At 38.1% G+C, this 20616-nt stretch overlaps 1 protein-coding gene across 9 annotated transcripts in view; it reads right to left on the reverse strand.

Moving 5' to 3' along the window:
* Positions 1 to 2500: 2500 nt before the first annotated feature.
* NT5C2 (5'-nucleotidase, cytosolic II) overlaps positions 2501 to 20616 on the reverse strand; it is a 111787-nt gene continuing 93671 nt past the window's right edge. For 5 of the 9 annotated variants that reach the window (XM_081158951.1, XM_081158955.1, XM_081158954.1 and 2 more), the window contains 14 exons: positions 19756 to 19851; positions 15129 to 15220; positions 14939 to 14996; positions 13831 to 13924; positions 13135 to 13188; positions 11525 to 11608; positions 10462 to 10503; positions 9248 to 9355; positions 8695 to 8761; positions 7814 to 7984; positions 6108 to 6159; positions 5925 to 5985; positions 5605 to 5781; positions 2501 to 3934 (listed from right to left, as the gene is read on the reverse strand). In XM_081158951.1, the coding sequence (XP_081015077.1) occupies positions 3695 to 3934; positions 5605 to 5781; positions 5925 to 5985; positions 6108 to 6159; positions 7814 to 7984; positions 8695 to 8761; positions 9248 to 9355; positions 10462 to 10503; positions 11525 to 11608; positions 13135 to 13188; positions 13831 to 13924; positions 14939 to 14996; positions 15129 to 15220; positions 19756 to 19851 (1396 nt within the window). In that variant the 3' untranslated portion in view covers positions 2501 to 3694. Of the gene's footprint in view, positions 3935 to 5604; positions 5782 to 5924; positions 5986 to 6107; positions 6160 to 7813; positions 7985 to 8694; positions 8762 to 9247; positions 9356 to 10461; positions 10504 to 11524; positions 11609 to 13134; positions 13189 to 13830; positions 13925 to 14938; positions 14997 to 15128; positions 15221 to 19403; positions 19428 to 19755; positions 19852 to 20616 lie in introns of all 9 variants that reach the window. The other 4 variants (XM_081158950.1, XM_081158948.1, XM_081158952.1 and 1 more) reach the window with 1 other exon arrangement.

Genomic DNA, 20616 nt, shown 5'->3' on the forward strand with positions numbered 1-20616 from the left:
ACCAAACACTGGTCATTTGTTTTAAGTTGGTAAATACAGATTACTTAGGCTTGCAGTACCAGAGTCAGCAAGCTTGAGATGAAATGTTCTGTGTTTAATTGGGAGTACGTCTTGTGTTAAAGCTCTTCAGACAGATTTAACCACTGTGTATATTTCATTTTTAAAACTACATACCTTTGTTAAAATAAGCCAGATGGTTGTGGCCTTGGAGTGAAGATACTGTGCCCAAGTTTGGGGAAACATGGTTGAGGTAATCAGGTTAAGTAGAAGAGTTGCCTTGTTCGTTCCGTAAACAAGGCCATTCTTTTATGATGTGTTTTCTGCTATTCCTACATACTCGGCAGTGAGAACAGTGTGGAACGCTGCTCCTGTTAGTGGAGGCGAGGGTGGGACGCCAAGAGTTACTCTAGGTCACCCAGCTCTGCTTCCTGGGTGCTGTGCGTGTGCGTGTCCTCTGCTTGTTGGTGGTACTGCACTATTTTTCTTCTGTTTTCAAGGCTGCTTAGGTAGCTCCATGGTTAAGAATTCATTATCAGGGCCTCTTAAAGTTGCATATCATTTGAAATTGTTCCATTTGAGGAAAAACTTTAAGAGCTCTGGACTCGAGTCATCAAGAAAGAATGTCATGAGAAACCTAAGTATTGAGACATAAACTACTAAACCAAGTGAGGAATTGGGCCAGTAACTACAGGCAATAGCTAGATCATAGTTACCATTTTCCCACCATCGAAGAAAGATTAAATAGTTTCCATAACATGGAATGTGGACAAGGCTCCTATCCTAATGCAGACTTAGATATGCAGTTGTCTGTCTCAGGCTATTTGTGGTGAATCAGCAGAGTATTTTTAAATGCTGTTGGCAGCCTTGGAAAAATTGCAAGGCTTTAAACTTGTTGACAAAATATTTCTTAAATAAATAAATCAGATTTAGAAATATCTAAACATGGACAAAGTACTTTTAAATCTGACATGTCACTGCAAGTGGCTTTAAAGTGGTTGCTTAAAAACAATACAAACATGACTAAAGGATTTGTAGCTCTAAGTTATTCTAGTTCTACTAAGAACCACTTCTAAAAGCATCTTTAAAAGGGTAGCTTGAGGGCCTGCTTTCTTATTTTAGGTCTCAGCAGAACTATGAATATGGTAGGAGAACATCTAAGGTCTAAACAGAACACAACTTTCTTGGCTCTAATGGACTTTTCTGAATACACCATCTGAGCTTTACCTGACCATCTTTGTAGAGATGAGTACCTGGGGCAAGTCTTCTTGCGGAGGAAACCTAGCAGGGCTGGGGTGTGCTGTTCCTGACGAGCTGCTGGCTGTGTCAGGGCCCCTGTTAGCCTATACATGCCCTAAGATTGGGAGTTCAGTCTAGCACCCAAAAAGTGGTACCTGGTACTTTTACAAAGCCTGAACATAAGTGGTGTTTTTTAAATACCAGGAAAGAAATTCTGAAAAGAGTTGGGAGATCTGTCTTCTCACAGTCTAAAATGCCTCAGGTTTTAAAAAAGGGGGGAGGGAAGATTATACTTTTTAAGTTCAGCTTCCTTTAACTACTGGCAAGAGACACTCGCATTCATGTTTTAACAAGCCTAACTGCAGCTGCCCTGAGTGCCTGCCCATGGACCACTTACTCCCCAGCACATTCTCCTAACAAGAATAGTACACAGCGAAGCAACACTGTTCTGGATCTTAGACTCTCATGGAATCTGAGCTCTTTAAAATGTATTTTGGTGGCCCCGAAGAAAGCTGTAACCAGCAGTGGAATTCTTACTGATTCCAATTGTTTTGCACTTCTCAGTCTTTGGACCCACTGCCAGAGAGACATCTGACTAAAAAGAGACTATTACATTGATAAATTCTTATGTGGACAACAATACAAAAAGTGTGGTAAATTAAAGCTAATTGTTCATGCTAGTCCTTGCTGTAAAAGGGAAGGTATGTAAATTTACTATTATAAGTTAGCTCTGTAGTTAAAACAATTCAGAAATTCTTTGGCTTTGTGAAAACTTAAGACCATGTGTAAACCAGGCAACATCTCTATCTTGAGTGAGAATAATAAATAGCTGGGGTGACCATAAACATATTTCTAAAATGTAAAGCAAGACAGTATGTTGCTATTTCCAATAGCATTTCTAACGTGATACTTTAACAGTAGCACATATTCCTAATAGATACCAGTTAGAATGTATGTTTCCTAAAGTGACTTGGTGCAGAGCCATCGATATTGAAAGTGCTGAGGCAATACGGCCTTAGCTAAATTACTGTGTTCCCTACCTATATAATGATTTTTAAAAAGGAAGCCTTACCTCACAGTCCTGTACCTAAAAACTTTCCATTAAAAAACTGAGGCCTATTTAAGTGCTATAAATTGAACCATTAGTCATGCTACACTATATTTCTTTTGAGAAGAGAATGTCAAATCGATCTCACTAAGCTAAACCTAAACCCAACAGTTATTATTATTACAGCTGTGCTACAGAAGGGGTCAAAGTCAGTCATAGAAATATTATACTTTATTGAATTCTAGAGCAGCTAATCTACCCTCCCAATGTTAACAATGACAGTAAGAATGAAAGAAATATATGAAGGTTAAAGTAAGAGTCTACACCACTGTTAAAAATGTTGTAACGACTTTCACTGTACTGGGAGGCAGTTACACCTCCTACAGTATACAGTAATGACCCATTCTTGTTCAAAACAACAAGAAGTGATTTCACTTGGGATTCTGAAGCGAATTTATTCACACAGATCGTGCCCTCTGCTTTAGTAAGGTTCTGGCTTACAGAGCCCACTTTCCATCTCAGCCTGCTTGACACTGAAATTCAGCGTTCAGCTCGAGGACAGAGGGCTGGATTCGGCAGCCTGAGCCACACGATACAGCCCACACCAGACGTTCACTCAGTTCTGCTGTAATACAAGGTTCCTCCTTTTCTTTTGGGGGGCTTGCTCCTTTGTCCTTTTTTAGCTAAATTCTTCCTATAGATTTATCCCAGATGAGAGAAAAAAAAGTTTTTTGAAGAACAAATAAGCTTTTTTGGTATCAATCACAGAACTATAGAAATAGATGAAGACTTCTGCCTCAAAATGAGATCTCTGCAGTCCACTCCAGATCAGCCCTACGGCAAGCAGGAACACTTTTGCAAAGCCACTGATGGACAACAGCCTTACCAGAGTCACTGAGGACACTTAAAAGCTTGTAAAAGGAACCTTGTCCTTGAAAGAAGACTACATTTGATCATGGAAACAATATATTTCTCCACTGATATACAATACTAAGTAATGCACTGAAAACGACGGATTTTGGAGTAAGAGCACAATTTGTAATGTAAGAGCATTTTTGGATCACCTCTTCCCATCACCTTCCTTGTTCCACTCTGAGACCCTTCAACATACTGATGATGAAACAAGACAAAGAAACAGTGTCACAAGCCGCGATGGAGCCATCTGCATGCAGTTCAGCCCAGCTTTTTTCCAGTAGACTCCATTACAATTTTGAACCATCTGTAAAGAGTGTACACACAAAACTAAAACAAGTATCTCCCTATGATTAGGATTATCTTAAGGTCTTCAGAAACTTTTCAGATATATCTCTGATGGAGTGCCCCCCTCTAGAACCCAAACAGGGACATGGTATGCTCCTGTGAGTCCTGCAGAACTTGTTTAATGGGTGCTCGGGGTTTCGCTTTTCCTCCTTATTCTTCCTCTTCCTCCTCTTCCTCTTCATCATCATCTTCATCATGGCAGTGCGTAATTTCCTGGGGGGCCAGTGGGAAGAGGTTGGGGGGTTTAATCTCACTAATCGACCGTGTCAACTGGTGCCGCTTGTGGTCAGTATCTTTGAAATCCACTGAGGTACGGTTGCGGGTGGCGAGGGGGGACTCCATCTCGTTGATATCTACGTGTGTGTGTTCCACTGTTGATTCATGAGGCATCTAGAACAAAGTCAGAGGTTCAGAAAGCAGGTGGAGCAAAACAGGTATTTCCCAAATCCCAACCCCGCCCCTTTTTTTTAATAGTTCAAAGATCCTTTAATGGTTCTATCACAGAATTCCAGTAAATCCACTGCATCATTAAGAAAGTTACAAACTTGCATGGTCTTTCTTTTGATTAGCGTTACTTGAAAAATTCCCCACTCCCAACATTGCTCCACCACGTGTGCAAAAAGAGCATGTCCATTTCCACAGGCTCCAGCAATCCGAGTGCCAGCAACCGACCAGGCAATACTGAACATGCTGCCGGCGTTGGGCTTTTCTAAAGTATATGACTTCCCAGTTTTATCACACAAGTGTAGAGTATGAAACAAGCCAACAGCAAATAATTCTCCATCTGGAGCCCAGGCAACTGAGGGAATAGGCTGCTCATGAGGCTGTGAATTGTACAGAGGTCGGCCATAACTATCCCATACCTTATACTTACAGTCTTCACCAGCAGATAAAATTAAATCACTGGCTGAGTTCCAATCTTTTAAAATAATGCCATCATGAGCTTTCCACTGTAAAACTTTAGCATTTGCTTGAAGAGGTTTAATGATCAGCTGCTAGTCTGCTGTGTAAAGAACCTTTCTGAAGCAGGGCCCCATGGTGGTGTTCCTTGCTGAGCTAAGGATGATTTTTATTTGTTCATCTCCTCCAAATCTAACTAAAGCTGTTCCTTCATAATTCCATCTTCCTGAAAGTACTGCTGCTACTCTTCCTACCTTAGAAATCAGGTGAACCCAAAGTTTTCTGCTTGAGTTTGTTTCTTTGTGCCTAAACTTTTTGGAAACCAGTGAAGATCTATTGGGTCAATATAACAGAAAGCGTTACTATTTTACTTGTTTCACTGGTTAAAAACAAGTTCCACTTCATTGTTTGGTGGTGATCACTGCATGAATACAATTCTCGGCAGTAGTCCAGCCCACACAGCTTACTAATTCTTGGTGCTATGGTTCTTTTAAAGTTTCCACTTTCCAGCAAAATTTTAAAATGCTACTTGATTGTATTCACTTAAGTCCCAGGAAAGCGGTAGCGGCTGCTCTCAGAGCTGGGAAGCCTCCCGACCTCCCTGTCAACTTAGTGACTTCTAAGAGCTACCCTCCTCTCCCTCTGTAGGGGCCGTGCAGAGATGTCTATGATGGACCAGAGGCCAAGCCAGCTTAGACGCTGAAGTGTTCTCCTGGAACACCCTAAAGCCACCTGTATCCTTTTTTCTCCTCAACCCTCAACACTGTGCCCAGATTGTTTACTACAGCCTGAAACTGAGTAAGATGGGAGAGGAGACATCTTTGTTTCCTATCTCACAGCAAAACAGTCCTGAAACATACGTCAGTATCAGAATATAGGAATATAAAAAGCACATTTCTCTCATTTAGTGCTAACAAGAGGAAAGTCATCACCATTCAAACAACCTGTAATAGAGTAGACTTCAGAGCGAAGTTATACTCTGGAACATTCTATCTTGAGAATACTTTCTCAAAGACTCCTTTTTGTACAACCCACCCTTGGGCTTTGCACATTAAGAAAGGAATAATCCAAACTCTCCTGTGTCATCCCACAAAGCTGGATGCAGATCTCGGTCCTACAAGTATCTTAACTGTAAATAGCTTACAGCTGCATTAACTCACCAAGACGTGGGCAGCTCTAAAGAGGTAGCTGAATGGGTAATACAGCAGGTTGATGAAAGATGCTGCATAGAGATCAGCATAACGCATCACCTGACTGGCAAAGAGGGTCTGCCTGGAGCCACTGCGAAACAGGCTTCCCATCATCCCATAGCACATGTCCATGTCATGAGTTACTTTCTAAAACAAAGAACAAGATCGTCAGCTCATTCAAAATATATTTATTGAGCAATGGCTATGTTCCACTCCCTGTATAAAATCAGAAACATGAAAATCACTTAAACTTTATTTTGCAAGTTTTCTCCCAAATCAAATTTGGATACCTTAATACGTCTCTGGATGGAGCTAATGTCTGGGCGCTCATTGCTGCTGCTGTCAAGGTGCCTGGAGACAAAAGAAAAACCCAGGGAAAATCTCTAGAAAGGACATCTCTTATACCTAGGTGACTCCCAAAAAGATAGGTGGGTTTTAGGGGGAAAAAATTTAGATTTAAGAAAAAAACTTACTTGTAGAGTTCAGCCAAGAAAATATCCAAGCTCTGAAGCTCTTCAAAAAGTGCTAGTTAAGGTTTGGAAGGAAAAGAAAAATACTTTAAATAAATAAAATAAAAAGCATCCAGTTTTTAACTACTGCTGAAACTATATTAAAAGGTTGCAGATATGACTGGAAAGTAAAGCCATAGGTGAGTATATAAAATAACTTCCTTTGCCCCCTTCAGGAAAACCTACTGCTACGCCCCCTGCAATCTGGCAGCAGATGAACACGGTAACTTCCTCTGCCTTTCTTCCTACTGGAACACCACGGACCACAACTCTTCCAACCAGATGCTGAGTCTAAGCTTACAAAGTGCCAAAATTCACACCCCATCTCAGGTGTGTCAGCAAAGCAAGTATTAACAGAGAATGAAGTGACTTTGGTCCCGAGTTACAAGTCTAGGAAATAGAGCCAAATCAACTGGACTTCTAAAACTTCACAAGTGGGAAGTTGAAAGTGTGGATGGAAGGTTATCCAGAAAACTCCACTGGTAAGTACAAACAATACCAACAGCCAGCACCTGCTGTGTGCTTTTTCTGTGTTCCAGCTTTTCTCCACCTGGGTTCCCCAGAAAATTAAGCCTTAATATAATCATTATATGTAACATTTTCTTTATCTGCCATCTTTGGGAAAATGGAGAGTCATTCGATTGTCTTCTCTGTTCCATTGTTCAGATGAGGAGCCCTGGTTGAGAAGGGTTATTTGTATCTTCTTATACACACCTCACCTCAGTTGAGTCTCATCAGCTTTATGAGGTAGGCGTTACTACCCACATTTTCACATTTGAGGAAATAAAGCAGAGGGGGTCTCAGTAACTTGCCTAAAGGCATGTAGGCATTGCCTTTCACCACACTGTAATGCTAGCTAGGACTGGTTGAAGAACTTATGTGTCAAACATCTTTACATAACTAAATCCACAGCTCATGTTTCAGTGTCCACTGCGTAGCTCAATTCAGATAATGGAATTTGGCTCCATTTTCTACCTCTCAGAAGAGCAAATAAAAAATACCAGGAGGTGATTAACACTCAGAGCCATCAGTGCCCCAGAATCACAGATATGAGCTGGCAGCAGAGAGACTGGAGCTAAGTAGCATGGTTGGACAAATAGGGGACTACAGCCAAGAGTGGAGTTCACAGGTTAGCTGCTATTGTAATAGAACGCAGGGAGTAACTTTTTAAATTTCTTTTAATACCTGAGGATATTTTTTTCCATTGCTTTTCACAGAGAGTGGAAGATGGAGAGAGAGAGAGAAACATCAATGTGAGAGAGATACATCAATTGCTTGCCTCCTGCACACACCCCGACGAGGGTCGGGGAATCGAGCCTGAAACCAAGGTACATGCCCCTGGCCGGAATTGAACCCAGGACCCTTCAGTCCCGGGAGGCCGACACTCTAATCACTGAGCCAAACTAGCTAGGGAATGAGTTACATTTTATTAAAACTGAAGGGATTCAAGAAGAAAGCTGAACAAGATAATCTCTCATTTCCTCAAATTCTGGACTTTCGTGCAGTATCGGGCTACCTAGGAAGGAGGTATGTAAATATCAGGGCCCATCTGTTGACCACCTCTGACCCCCTGCATACAAAGTAATGGTTCATCGAGGACTGATTCACAGCTGGCTATTTATATGAACTAGCTGTGTCAAAGATTTAAGAAATAAATAATGGCTCCTTACAACTCTTATCAGTCCAGACATGAAGCTCCTGTGCAAGTTCAGGAATCACCAAGAAAGTTCGCCACCCTTGTCGTTTCTTTGATTTTAAAATGTCCCCAAAAATGTGATCTCCAATATACAAAATGTCCTTGCCCTTGGCTCCCAACAGATCACAGATTGTATCAGATGAACCTGAAACAATAGAATAAACAATGAGAAAACAAAAATGTCCCCATATTTAAAAAACCAGCATCCCCAGTACCATAACCATTAAATACTGTGTCGATTACTTTTATTCTTACAATTATGTGAGGAACACACTAGAAAAATGGTTCACCTTCCTTAAAGACAAAACCCCACAATTGTCTTTTTCTCATCAGTCTTTTTATTGCCTCTAAGACAAAACCTTTAGCTCCAATGTGCTGACCAGAGCTCTTGATCACCAAAATCCAAGAACAACAAAACTACATGTTCTCAGCTTTAGTAATGACTGTAACCCTCAAAAGTATCACCTCTTTTTCTCATCACAGATCTGCCATTAAGTTTCTCACTCCACAAAATATGCACCTGTGTCCATAGGAGCTCCTTGAGGACCCCTTGAGAACTACCCCAAATGATTCCAGGACACTGAAGAAAAGCCTCAAATAGGTAAAAGAAAGACTAGAGGGGAAAGATCCTTTTAGTGAAAATAAAAGATTCATTATAACATACTAACAACTTCTCAAACCCATTCTCCTTGACTCCCATTGCATTAGTAGGGGACTGAAGTATTTACCTTTAGTAGATGATATCTTTAGAGTACAAAAGGGTATATGTGTCACTATGCTAGAAAGACATCAAATGCTTTCATGGTGAGGTCTGAGCAAAGACATACACTAAATAAAGGGAAGTCTGCAACTCACCTCCTGAGTAGACAATACCATGCTGTAAGGGGCCTGTGTAGGTACCAATCTTCAGCTTGCCAGTTTTCTGTGAGAAGAGAATATGGACTTTGTAATACTTTATCATTCTATCACAATCTCTACCCAAAATGCTACTTGGCTAGGCAACCAAATGAAAGGCACTTTAAAAAAAAAAAAAAGCTTTATTGATTTCAGAGAGAGGAAGGGAGAAGAAGAGGAACATCGATGATGAAGAGAATCAATGATCAGCTGCCTCCTGCAATGCCCCCTACTGGAGATCGAGCCCGCAACCCAGGCATGTGTCCTGACCTGGAAACAATCTGGAATCTCCTGGATCCTAGGTCAATGCTCAATTGCTGAGCCAAGCTGGCTGGGCCTGAAAGGCACTTTTGAATTATTTGTCTACCTCAATTAAAACCAAAAGTCTTAGAATAATTTCAAGAGAGATATAGCTGAGTAGTTACAAATACTTGTTTCCTTAGGGAGAGTAGAGTGGGGAAAGGAGAAACAGGAAGGACAATGTGCCAGCAGATAGCACATCCTCTCAACTTACAGTATCCACCTGACGCAGTACTGTGCCTTCTCCAAAAAAGATTGGTTTCCGTGCATCCACCAAGATCAGGTCAAAGTAGGACTGCCATGGTCGATGGGAGCTCCCCGGCTGATAAAGGAGAAACAGCAAAAGCTGAAACATCATTCCTAACCTTAAGGCACTCATATTTAATCTCACTCAGATACAAGGAATGTAGAAATACTAAGTATAATCAGAAGAGCCCACTATTTTATTAAAAACGTATTGTGTCTTATAAGCCATGTCCTTTTGGAAGCAGGCAAGGTGAAAATATGTTAATGACTAATAACATATTTAAAATCTCTACATTTTAAATCATTTCATCTACTACTTATTTCACAGAAATTTAATAAATGAAAGAAAGTGTGTTCACACTCTGAAATGGGCAAAAAGAGGCTCAAGGGGGCTAAGAGAGATGCAGATCAATACCCAAAAGAGGCAGATAAGCATCAGCACTGAAGTACACAGACTAGCATGGAACTATTAGGAAATTTTATGGGTTAGGACTTCAGAATGATGGCCCTAGGTACACATTGGCCTTTGGCTCCTACTGCAGACTAATCATAGCACTAATGTAAAAGTTATGCCCATTAACATTATTTCCATCCTGAAACTGAACCATGGCATTAACCTTTTAAGGTCAAGCTGAAGAGCACTGCACACTGTACTTCTGGCAATCTCAAAATAGGAATTTACTAATATTTATTTTAAAAAGCCTAGGATTAAAAATAGCACAAGTAAATTGCAATGACTATTCCTTAAATCTAAGTGCAGCCATACTGGAGGAATAAAGATTTATTTCTCTGCTAAATATCAAGGTTAATTGTTCCCTTGGCACAAAACTCATCAATAAGCATAATCTAAAAGTTGTCAAGAATATACACATTTTCTCTGTTTCTTTTTATCAGTTATCTTCCTCAACCTGAAAATTCCAAACTTAACTCTACACAGAAGTTCTTGGGCATATTATTATTCTGAACCCATCCTACCAAACGCCACATGAATATCTCTTTTATTTCTGTCTCCTAAGTTTTCAAATTGCTAGCGACTTTAAATAATACCAGCACCTACATTACTTCTAATGTTAATGAAGATTTCTGAATGAGTCCTGACCAATTCCTTAACATCAATATTCCAGGCTGATTAAATGCATTCATTATTACTAAAGCAATGGTCTATTAATCTGCATATAGTACCTTGGGGCCATGTGGGAAATCAAACAGGTAAGTCATAATTTTCTGGAGGAAAAAAAAAAAGTCAACGTAAGATCCATATACCACTTGTACAAAGGATATAAAACATTACCAAAAAAATTATACACAAGTTTTTCATAAGACATGTCTTTTCAATATAGGGTTCATCACATTGTCTCCTCTAAAGTTTATGAAATCATGGCTATTAGAGCCAGAAATTAATGCTTCATCATAACAAACATACAAACAGAAGCTTCTGACATTCTCAGTACGACACGGATTTATTCTAGGGAATATTTATGCACAGATTCATCCATATATCCATGTGGACTGGAACACATATTTGGAGTAAGGGTCTTCTGAGGTAAGAGCATAGAGAACTAATCACTCACATGGAAATAACATTACCTTGGCTTTCTTACTACTCTTCATAGACCAACCAAGCCAATGAACCATTGGCTTTGTAAGATTGTTTATTCCAAATCACCAGATTTCTAACACAAGATTTTACATAAAGAGGATTGGAAAATACTGAGCTTGCTAGTACTATGAACTTGTAAATGTCTTAGCAAAAGTAAGATGAGGTTAGGGAGATAAATTAGCATTTACGTTAAGCAGCAGTCACTTTTGATGGCTAAGAATCAAAACATCTTCGCACCATCTATTGCTATTTGGCTCCCAACAGCAGCAGCAGGGAGGGAGGGAAGGAGGGTGGGCGGGCATATGCTCATGTGCAATAAAGGGAGTGACTTAAGTTTATATAAATGACGTACCAAAGAGACATAGGAGCCATTTTGATCAGCGCAGATGTTTTACATAACCCCCAAATGGAAATGTTCAAGTAGCCAATTGTAATCAGGGAAAACAGTCAAAAGAAATATTTAGAAAAATTTAAGAATCACTCTGCTGTAGCCCTTCTGCTATATATTTTTTGCTCTTTTAACTGCTTTCAAAATGAAAGGGCAAAAACTACCCTTAATAAACTATTATCTTCCTCGTTATCGTCACAGTTCTTGAGGCCCAAATAATTACTCTGTATAAATAAATATGAATATTAAGCACTTACATCTGTATATTTATAGTCACTGTTGGTGGCAAGAAATACTTTCCCTACTTCCTTCATCCGGCTCAGGAGCAAAGGCAGTTTTCCCTGAAATGTAATAGAATGAACAGTGAAACACTGAAACACAGATATATACTCATTTACTGTGGGGTAGTCACATACTGGACTTCTGTCCACTGCAATAGGAACAGGGAGGGGATGCCCTTAAAGGGTTGGCTGGATAGTTTCAGATTTTTGCATTTAAAAGACCACATTATCACTATGCATAAATTAAGTATTAACATATGTAATATACATGGTATATATAATATACAGATTTTATACATAAAATGATACCTATAAATAATTATATGCTTATTAAAAACATATCTCTACCTTATTAAAAACATATCTCTACCTTCTGCGTCAGGAAAGAGTTTAAATTAATTTGTAATCTTAGTATGTGAATTAGATGTGTTAGAGATCAAGAGAAGCTGATTTTAAACATCAACAGCAAAATCCTCTGTGAAGAGTATTAGATATAGTTTCACTGTACATACTTTCATTTTTCAAAAACACCTTGTAGAATTGAAATGGCATGTGCAGGATACAATCTAGAAATGCCCAGACTCACCTGTAGATACATAAGGTAATTGTAACTCCTCATATAACCAGAAACAAAAACAGATTTTTCCTTCTCTCACAGTAAATAGATTTACTCAAGTTCTCTTGGACTTCTCCTGAACCCATCCCTCAGTGTTCGTTTTGAAACAACAAGGATTGGGGTGGGAGTGCAGGGGAAACAGGAGGTACAAAGACTGAAAACAGTAAGTAATCTTTACCAAAGTACTTTGAAAAAATAATGCATTATGCTACTTTTCCTCTGTAAGAAAAGGAATAAGTGTGTGTGTTTATTTTTTATTTTGAAATAATTTCAGACTTAAAGAAAAGTTGTGAAATAGTAGAGGGTTCCATATATGCCTCATCCAGTTTCCCGTAACATTAACATCGTACATAACCACAGCACAATTACCAAAACTAAGAAATTAACATTGACACAATACTATTAACTAAACTACAGATTTTTCTGAATTTTATTAGGTTTTTCCTCTAATGTCTTAAGATATTTTTAAAGCTTTCCTTATTGTTTCCTCATTATAGCCTAAAGACATTTAAAATAAGTTACATATGAGTACTTTTTTTAGATGATCTAGCATGGTGGTTATGATTTGGGTTACTACTTATTAACTGTATGAACTTGGTTAAGTTATTTAATCCCTTTATTCCTAAGTTTCTTCAACTATAAAGCAGAGGTAACAATACCTAATTCCCGGTTATACAGAAGATTAAATGAGATAAATGCATGTAATAACTCAGCATACTGATGTACACACAGTAACCACTCTAGCTGCTATTATAATTAGAGCTATAAAAACAAATGGAATACTGGGTCTTCTTGATTATCAATAGGAAAAACTGTACTAAGACTGGCTGAAAACTCTTGGTAATTACACTTGGCATATATTATGCCAAGACAAGGAAATACCTCCCCCTTGTGCATTTTGCTATAAAGAGACATTAATTTCTCGAATAGGTAAAATAAGCTATCATGTAGATTTTCCCTTATTACTTACATCTTTGACTACATATTTCTCAAGATTTTCAACTGTCTTTTCCTTAAGGGAGCCCTAGGGGAAGAAATAAAGGAAATAAGAACAAAATCAGTCTTTAACTGTTTATGAAACAAATTGTGTCTACTATCAACCCAGATGCATTTAAGTATTTACCAAAAGGGAAAAGTAGATACACTAGAGAAGGCCAGGATAAAGTGGCAGATGTGATTTGCTCCAACTCTACCTTCAAAATGTATTTAAAATATAAAATTATTTTTATTTTAAGCTAGAAATCAAAAGGCATTTCATATTTTACTCAGTATAATTTATAGTAAATGTAAATATAATATTTGTTAATGTTATCAGTCAAGTGGGAAGTATTTGAAAACAAAAACAAAATGGACCATAATTATCCCCATAGGATACAGCAAGTATGATATTAACACTGAAATCTCTCCTAAGTGTGTGTGGGAAACACAAACTAAAATGAGATCTAGAAGCCAAGTGCCACCATTGAGGAAAGATCAGCTTTCCCTGTGAAAGCAGGACAATAAAAGACAAGAACAAAGAAGTATCATGAAGAGCTATCCCTGGGGGCAAATCTGTTGTGCGTGTTTTAAGAGGAGTAACTCAACTCTATCTGCACTTGGAAGGTTAATGTCAGACAATGTAAACACATGCCAGAGAGAGAGCAGGTGAAGAAGCAGCTCCAGGTACCTTGTAATGAACCCAGTCAACAGCATCCCTCACATCCTGGAACATACTCCGGTAAGACATGAAGAGGTCCCCATCTTTAAATCCTGTTTCACAGCTACAGAAAGATGAAAAGAACATGACAGGGAATCCAAAAGAGGGTAAATAAAATATCACACATTGCCTAGGGACCCAAAGGTTCCATTATCACATGGCACTGGCTAATTAGGAAAATAATTACTCCCTAATGAAAATCCATTTTGACCACCAGAGATGACTATAGTGTTCAATAGAATACAATAATTGTGAACAAATACAGTGATATAATATACTGAATGGAAGCTAAAAGGCCAGTTCCAAAAATATCAAGTTTCTTTATTCATCACTTTTAAGAAACAGGTTCCCATCAAAGAAACACTTAAAACTTAAAATTGGTAATTTAGGTTCTCTCCACCCTGACTTTTCTAACTTCTCTAGATACAAAGGTATTGCCTATTTTCTGTTTAGCTTCGTGACTTAGCTCTCTACCAAATTTAGTGCCTTGAAGTGGTTAAGTCCTAAAGAGGATAGAAAGTTAGCGAATTCTGGCACATATGGCTGAACTTTCAGCAGTGGTTATACAAATCCCTAAAAAGGAGAGGATAACTTGTTCCAGACTTAAGAAAATTTTACTTCAGGGAGGACAGACAGTCTTTATTCCTCAACAAATCTTGCTGGGCCTGGGAATGAAACTAAATTACCATCCCTGGATGGCTCCTGGGTAGCTGCTGTGAAATGAGTAGGGGGGTTTTAGTGTAATTCTGCTTGGACAGATAATCATCACACAAACCTCCCACTCAGTTGTCACAATTAGCACCTCTGCTGGCCGTCTTCATTCCCAGGAGAAGCCAATCAGAAGTGGTCCCTTCCAAACATGGCTGCAGCACACTGGCAAGAAGAGGGGCCGAGTGGGAGGTGAGAGCCTGCATGGAGCTGCTGGTGCCGTCCCATCTCTCAGGCTGGCAATGAAGCATCTCTCACTAGCACTAAATTCACTTCAGAAAAGCAGAAAAGACCTACAATGGCCAGTTCTCTAAAACCCTGTACATTAATTTTTTAAAAAAGAAAAAAATAAAATAAAATATATACATACCTGGTATATCTGGGACAATTAGTAAAAAAATCTACTAGGCAGGCCAACAGGTAGGTTTCTGAAAAATGAAGAATAGATATTTATAAGCTATAAGTGAGAAAATTCAAACTTATTTTATCTCCCTTGAGCAGACAAATAATCATGAAAAGAGGAGAAAGAATCAGTATATATAAGCATAGAGTGAGTCTACCTGGTAGGTTGAATAGTGTATTCAGAATGTAAAATCTTTCAGTGTCATCTCGTTGGATAAATTTATTTGGATACTGCTCTCTAGTTTCTGGTCTGAAAGAAAAAAATTTCAATTAATGTATACCCAAAAACCTAACACTATAGTAACTGTGAGAAATATTCATCATTCAAAAATCATTCAAATATTCTAATGGCTACATGACAAGGCAGATTTCCAAATATTACACATGAAGGTGAACAAGTTCGGGCTGCAGCCCTTAAAAAGTTTTCAGTCTGGCCCAGCCGGCGTGGCTCAGAGGTTGAGCATCAACTTATGATCCAGGAGATGGAGGTTTGATTCCCAGTCAGGGCACATGCCCTGGTTGCAGGCTCGATCCCCAACAGGGGCATGCAGGGGGCAGCAGATCAATAATTCTCTCTCATCGATGTTTCTGTCTCTCTTTCCCTCTCCCTTCCTCTCTCTGAAATCAATAAAAATATATTAAAATGAATATATATTTTAAAAAAAAGTTTTCAGTCTGGCCCTGGCTGGTGTGGCTCAGCTGGAGTGTTGCCCCATGCACCAGAAGGTCGAGAGTTCTATTCCCAGTCAGGGCACATACCTAGGTTGCAGGTTCAATCCCTGGTCAGGGCACGTACAGGAGGCAACTAATCAATGCATCTCTCTCACACATCGATGTACCTTTCTCACATTGATGTATCATCTTTCTCACATCGATGTTTCTCTCTCTCTCTCTCGCCCTTCCTTCCTCTCTAAAATCAATTAAAAAATAAGTTTTCAGTTTGGTAAGGGACAATTATAACAAGGTAAAAAAATCACAACTACCACAAGAAAGTTGCAGAGCTATGAGAAAACTGAGGAAGGGGAGATCATTTCACTCAAGAGACTAAGAAAAGTAAATGTATGAGGGAGGAGAAAAAAATCTAGGAAGGATTCATGAAAGTGGTGGCATATAAGCTGGTCTTTAAAGGGTAGGTGGACCAATTCAGAAACTAGTCCAATACGAGTAGAGAAAAGGGAGCAGAGAAAAATAAAACTAGAAAGATAAATTGAGGCAGATTATGCTATTGTTCTTAACTTCGTTCAAGGACAAGAGAGTACCACTGACAGTGTTTAAACAGAGGGATAAAATCAGCAAAGCTGAATTGTAAAAACAATAAATCAGTTGCAGTTTTAGGATAAAATAGAAAAAAAAGGGGTATGTTGCAAAAACTGGCTACAAATTCTTTCAATCTTTTTTTAATATGATTTTGAAGTTCTTCCGATTACAAGACTCCATCCTTGAATACAGGTTGAAAGCAATAAATGAGATCCAAACAGACTTCAAAAACACTTCTGCACGGGGGCTTGCCTACTTCTGCTGCTCTTGGAACTCGGAGACTACTCTGCAAATGAGGGTGAGGTAACGCTGGAGTATAAAAAGCTACATGCAGAAATGAAGCATCTCAGCAACAGGCTGCCAACTGCCAGACATGAGTGAGGCCATTCTAAATCAGCTGAGGAGCCCCAGAATTGTGCAGCCGACTGTCAGAATTTTGAGCAAAATAAAATGGTCATTGTTTAAGCTACTAAATTCTGAAATAATTTATTATGCAGCAAAAGCTAACTAACACAGAGACAAAGGACTGTGAAGTTGGTTAAGTGGTTATTGCAGTCGTCTAGATGAGAGCAGGAGGGGCCTATCCTAGAGTGGTGGCAAAGAAAATTAAAGAGAAGAATGTATTCGAGAAAGATTGTCAAAGTAAAATGAACAAGACCAGGCATCTGACTGTATGTGGCTGATAAGGGACATAAAAATCAAAGACAATGTTTATATAAATAAATAAATAATTTCCTTTTTTTAAGAAAAAAATAAAACAACAACACAAAAAGATAATGATGTTCACATTAAGCTGTCTCTCAGAGGGTGGTTGTTCCATTTCCATTAACGGAAATATGAAAACTGGATAAGAAGTAGATGTAAGAGGAGTTTTACTTTGGATACATTGAGCTCAAAGTAAACATATTTTTACACACAATTAGAAACAAAGGTCAAGAACTTAAAATGAGATTCAGACTTGAGAGAGAACATGTATGCCCAGGCAGTACATGAAGTCACGAAGACTGTTAGAGTAGACCACCTAAGAATACAGAGAAAGAGAAGACTAAGGATATGTTCATGGAGAACATTTAGGGTTAAAAGAAAAAAGCCAGTGAAAGCAAGTTATTAGAGGTACATGAGAAGCTTGGAGAGTGAAATGAAACACAGCAAGAAGAGGAAGGGGGTAGTATTAATAAAAATATCATGGAGAAACAAAAAGGGAGAAAAACTAAAATATAAAAATGCACAATTCTCATGGTGCATTTATGGAGATCAACTAATAATCTAAATAACACCAAATTTAAAGTTCATCTCAGAGTAGCCTGGGTAAATTCCTGCTGGGGTTTGTTAACTACAAATGGCATAAACTTTAGTAAGGAATATAAAATCACATTGTTCCCTGTATTTGTCACCCATCTGAAATAAGAGTTTCAATAAAGAATAACTTTGTAGAATATCTCACTTCTAGCTTTTCAGGATTTTCTGTAATGAAAATTAGGGTGAAAGGGAAGAGTAATGATACGCTTTCCTCAGCCAGGTATAGTAAGATAACACTGTCCCCTTAGATATACTTTCCTATTCCCTCCATCATTAAAGAGTAATTCTTTTACATAGGGATAGTTACCAGCTATTAGGCAATTAGAACCCAAACTGACTTATATAGTTAACATTTTGTATAAATTAAGTGTCAAATCATGCTAATATATCTTTTAAATAAAAATTAATTCAGGGGGGAGATAATGTATCATAAAAGAAGGAATGCTAGACTTAAGAGTTGAGTGGAAAAGTTATATATAGTACTGCTGACTTTGTGCAACCCACAGAATAAAGATTTGATCTCAATATTATCCTATTCTAAAACTTTAAAAGCCTTTGCCATTGTCCAAAAACAGGCCCCAACTCATTGGCAAGGCATGTAAGGTGCTGCCTGAAGGAGCCCTAACTTCCCTTCCAGCCTTGTCTACCATACACTTCAATAACTCTCTCCCTTATCTTCCATCCTGTCTCTCTTCTTCTCCATGGACTTTTCTTTTTTTCTTTCTTTAATCTTTATTGTTGAAAGTATTACAGATGTCCCCCCCTTTCCCCCACCATTGACCCCCTCCATCGCACTCTGGCCCCCTCCCCAGGCTTGCCCCAAACTATTGTCTGTCCTCCATGGATTTTTCCTTTTGACTCAAAAGACTGTATGGTGCTAAGTGCTGGTTGAATGATTCTGCATTTACTCATAAATGACTTTTTTTGAAACATTACTAAATGTACTGTATTTCCAGAGGAGCTATTTGGAAACTTTATTGGCTTAGTTGGGGGAAGAAAGGTCTGTGGATATTGAGTTAGTAAATCTAATTGTAGTACTAATTTATAGAACTGCTTCTCTTTCTTTTCTTCTTTGACTACCCCTTCCCCCCCATAACACAAAAACCCCTTTTCAGACATTGATAAATAGAATGTTGGTTCATCTTCACTGGGATTCTGAATCACAGTGACAATATCTATATGTAAAAGAGCTTAGGCTGCTAGTACTACTTGCAATTACTTCACATTTAAATCCTGCATCCTAATATTCGTGGATCTTGAACAAACCCCTCATGAGAGGAACAGTGAAAGAAGGGCAGATATGACAGTGAAAGAAAAGCCTGTCTAGGTGTGTCAAGGTGGGATGTTTACTTCGCACTTTTCTCACTATGTATACTTGGAAATCTTTGAGCCTGTGTAATATCAGCTGAAGAGTCTTGCATAAGATGCTTCAATTCTAAGTAGGGCCTTGCTGTGACCTCAGATTGAAAGGAAAACTCTAGTACAGTTTCAAATAGTTTGTGCCTTTTATCACAAAATATATTTACCAAAAAGACATTATCTCTTTAACAATTTCAATGTAGACAGTTCAGTTTTTACTACTTTGCCACTGAGAATGAATAATGCATGGCAAAGTTACACAGGAGACTGACACATGACCTCTTTTGGTTTTAAGAGTTGCTCTGACCCTAATAGTGTCAGTGGTAAATTAGGTAGTATTTTAAAATAAAGCTTATCCTTATTTGTTTTAAATATTATCACCCTGTATTCATTTTTAACATAATCAAATTTTGAAGCTATTCATTAGAATATAAAAAAATAATGTATTAGCTGTTAAAAATCTTAGTCATTTACACTGCTGTAGTTTTAAAATTTTCAAAGCACTTTTATGTACATACCTCTTCTGAGCAGCTACCTGAGAACTGTATTAAAAAGGAGAAAATAAAAATCTTAGAATTTCAAATAAGTCAAAGCCACTACTGTTCTTTTTGGGCAAGTTTCAAGATTACCTTTGTTGGATGCTGTATCATTAGGAAACATTTATTTTAAACAAAATGTAACTGCTAACTATACTTATAAGTCAGCTTGGGTCTTAACTGCCTAATAAATAATTATTAAATATCTTTATATAAAAGAATTGCTCTTTAATAAAAATAAGAAAGTACATTAAATCCAGGAAGACACTGTCATCTTCATATTGCTTGCCTATACAAGCACTAGAAAGAGGCTAAAAGGTTCCTTTGTACTCACCCCCTTATGAAGTTAAATCCATGTGCACAAACCAAGAGGTTTCCATAAGCATCAACTTTTAAAAGATTTCCATATAGTGTATCAAAGACAAGTCCCCTATGTGAAAATGAAAACATTATCAATAATGCAAAGTAATATAGGCAAATAATCTTATATTACTCAATCACCATGAACCAAACTCATCTTATTCAAGCTTTATGGCAACTCAAGTATATCCCCAAACAACACAACCCTAGAGGCTAAATAAAGTGAATGAAATTTTAAAAAATAATCTTAGAGCAACTGAAAATTATTTACTCTGTCTAGATAAGCACAACTGTTTTTTATAAGGAATGAGAACTTAATCAAACAAGGTATAAACTATCATTTCTCTTAACACAGCTGGTTCTATTCTAAAACAGTCTTAATTTCCTTGGACAACTGAGCTGGCTTATATTTGCCTCTATTAGATGTTGTATATGAAACATGTATGAGGGTGAAATCTTAAAAAAAAAAATCATTTTTCTTAATCTTAAATCTTTCCTATCAAATCCATTAATGCAAACTGTCAAGAGGCTCCTCTAGCCCTGGCCAGATAGCTCAGTTGGTTAGAGCATTGTCCCAATACACCAAGGTTGCAGATTGGATCTCCTGCCAGGGAATATACAAGAAGTAACCAATGAATGCATAAATAAGCAGAACAACAAATCAATGTTTCTCACACACACTCTCTCTCAAATCAATATATAAAAATGTTTTTAAAAAGAGGCTCCTGGGTCAGCAGTTGAGCATTGACCTAGGATCCAGGAGATTGTGGTTTAATTCCCAGTCAGGGCACATGCCCAAGTTTCATGCTTGATCTCTAGTCGGGGATGTGCAGGA

This window comes from Miniopterus schreibersii, assembly GCF_964146895.1.
Source record: "Miniopterus schreibersii genome assembly, chromosome: 14".
NCBI classification, from domain to species: domain Eukaryota; kingdom Metazoa; phylum Chordata; class Mammalia; order Chiroptera; family Miniopteridae; genus Miniopterus; species Miniopterus schreibersii.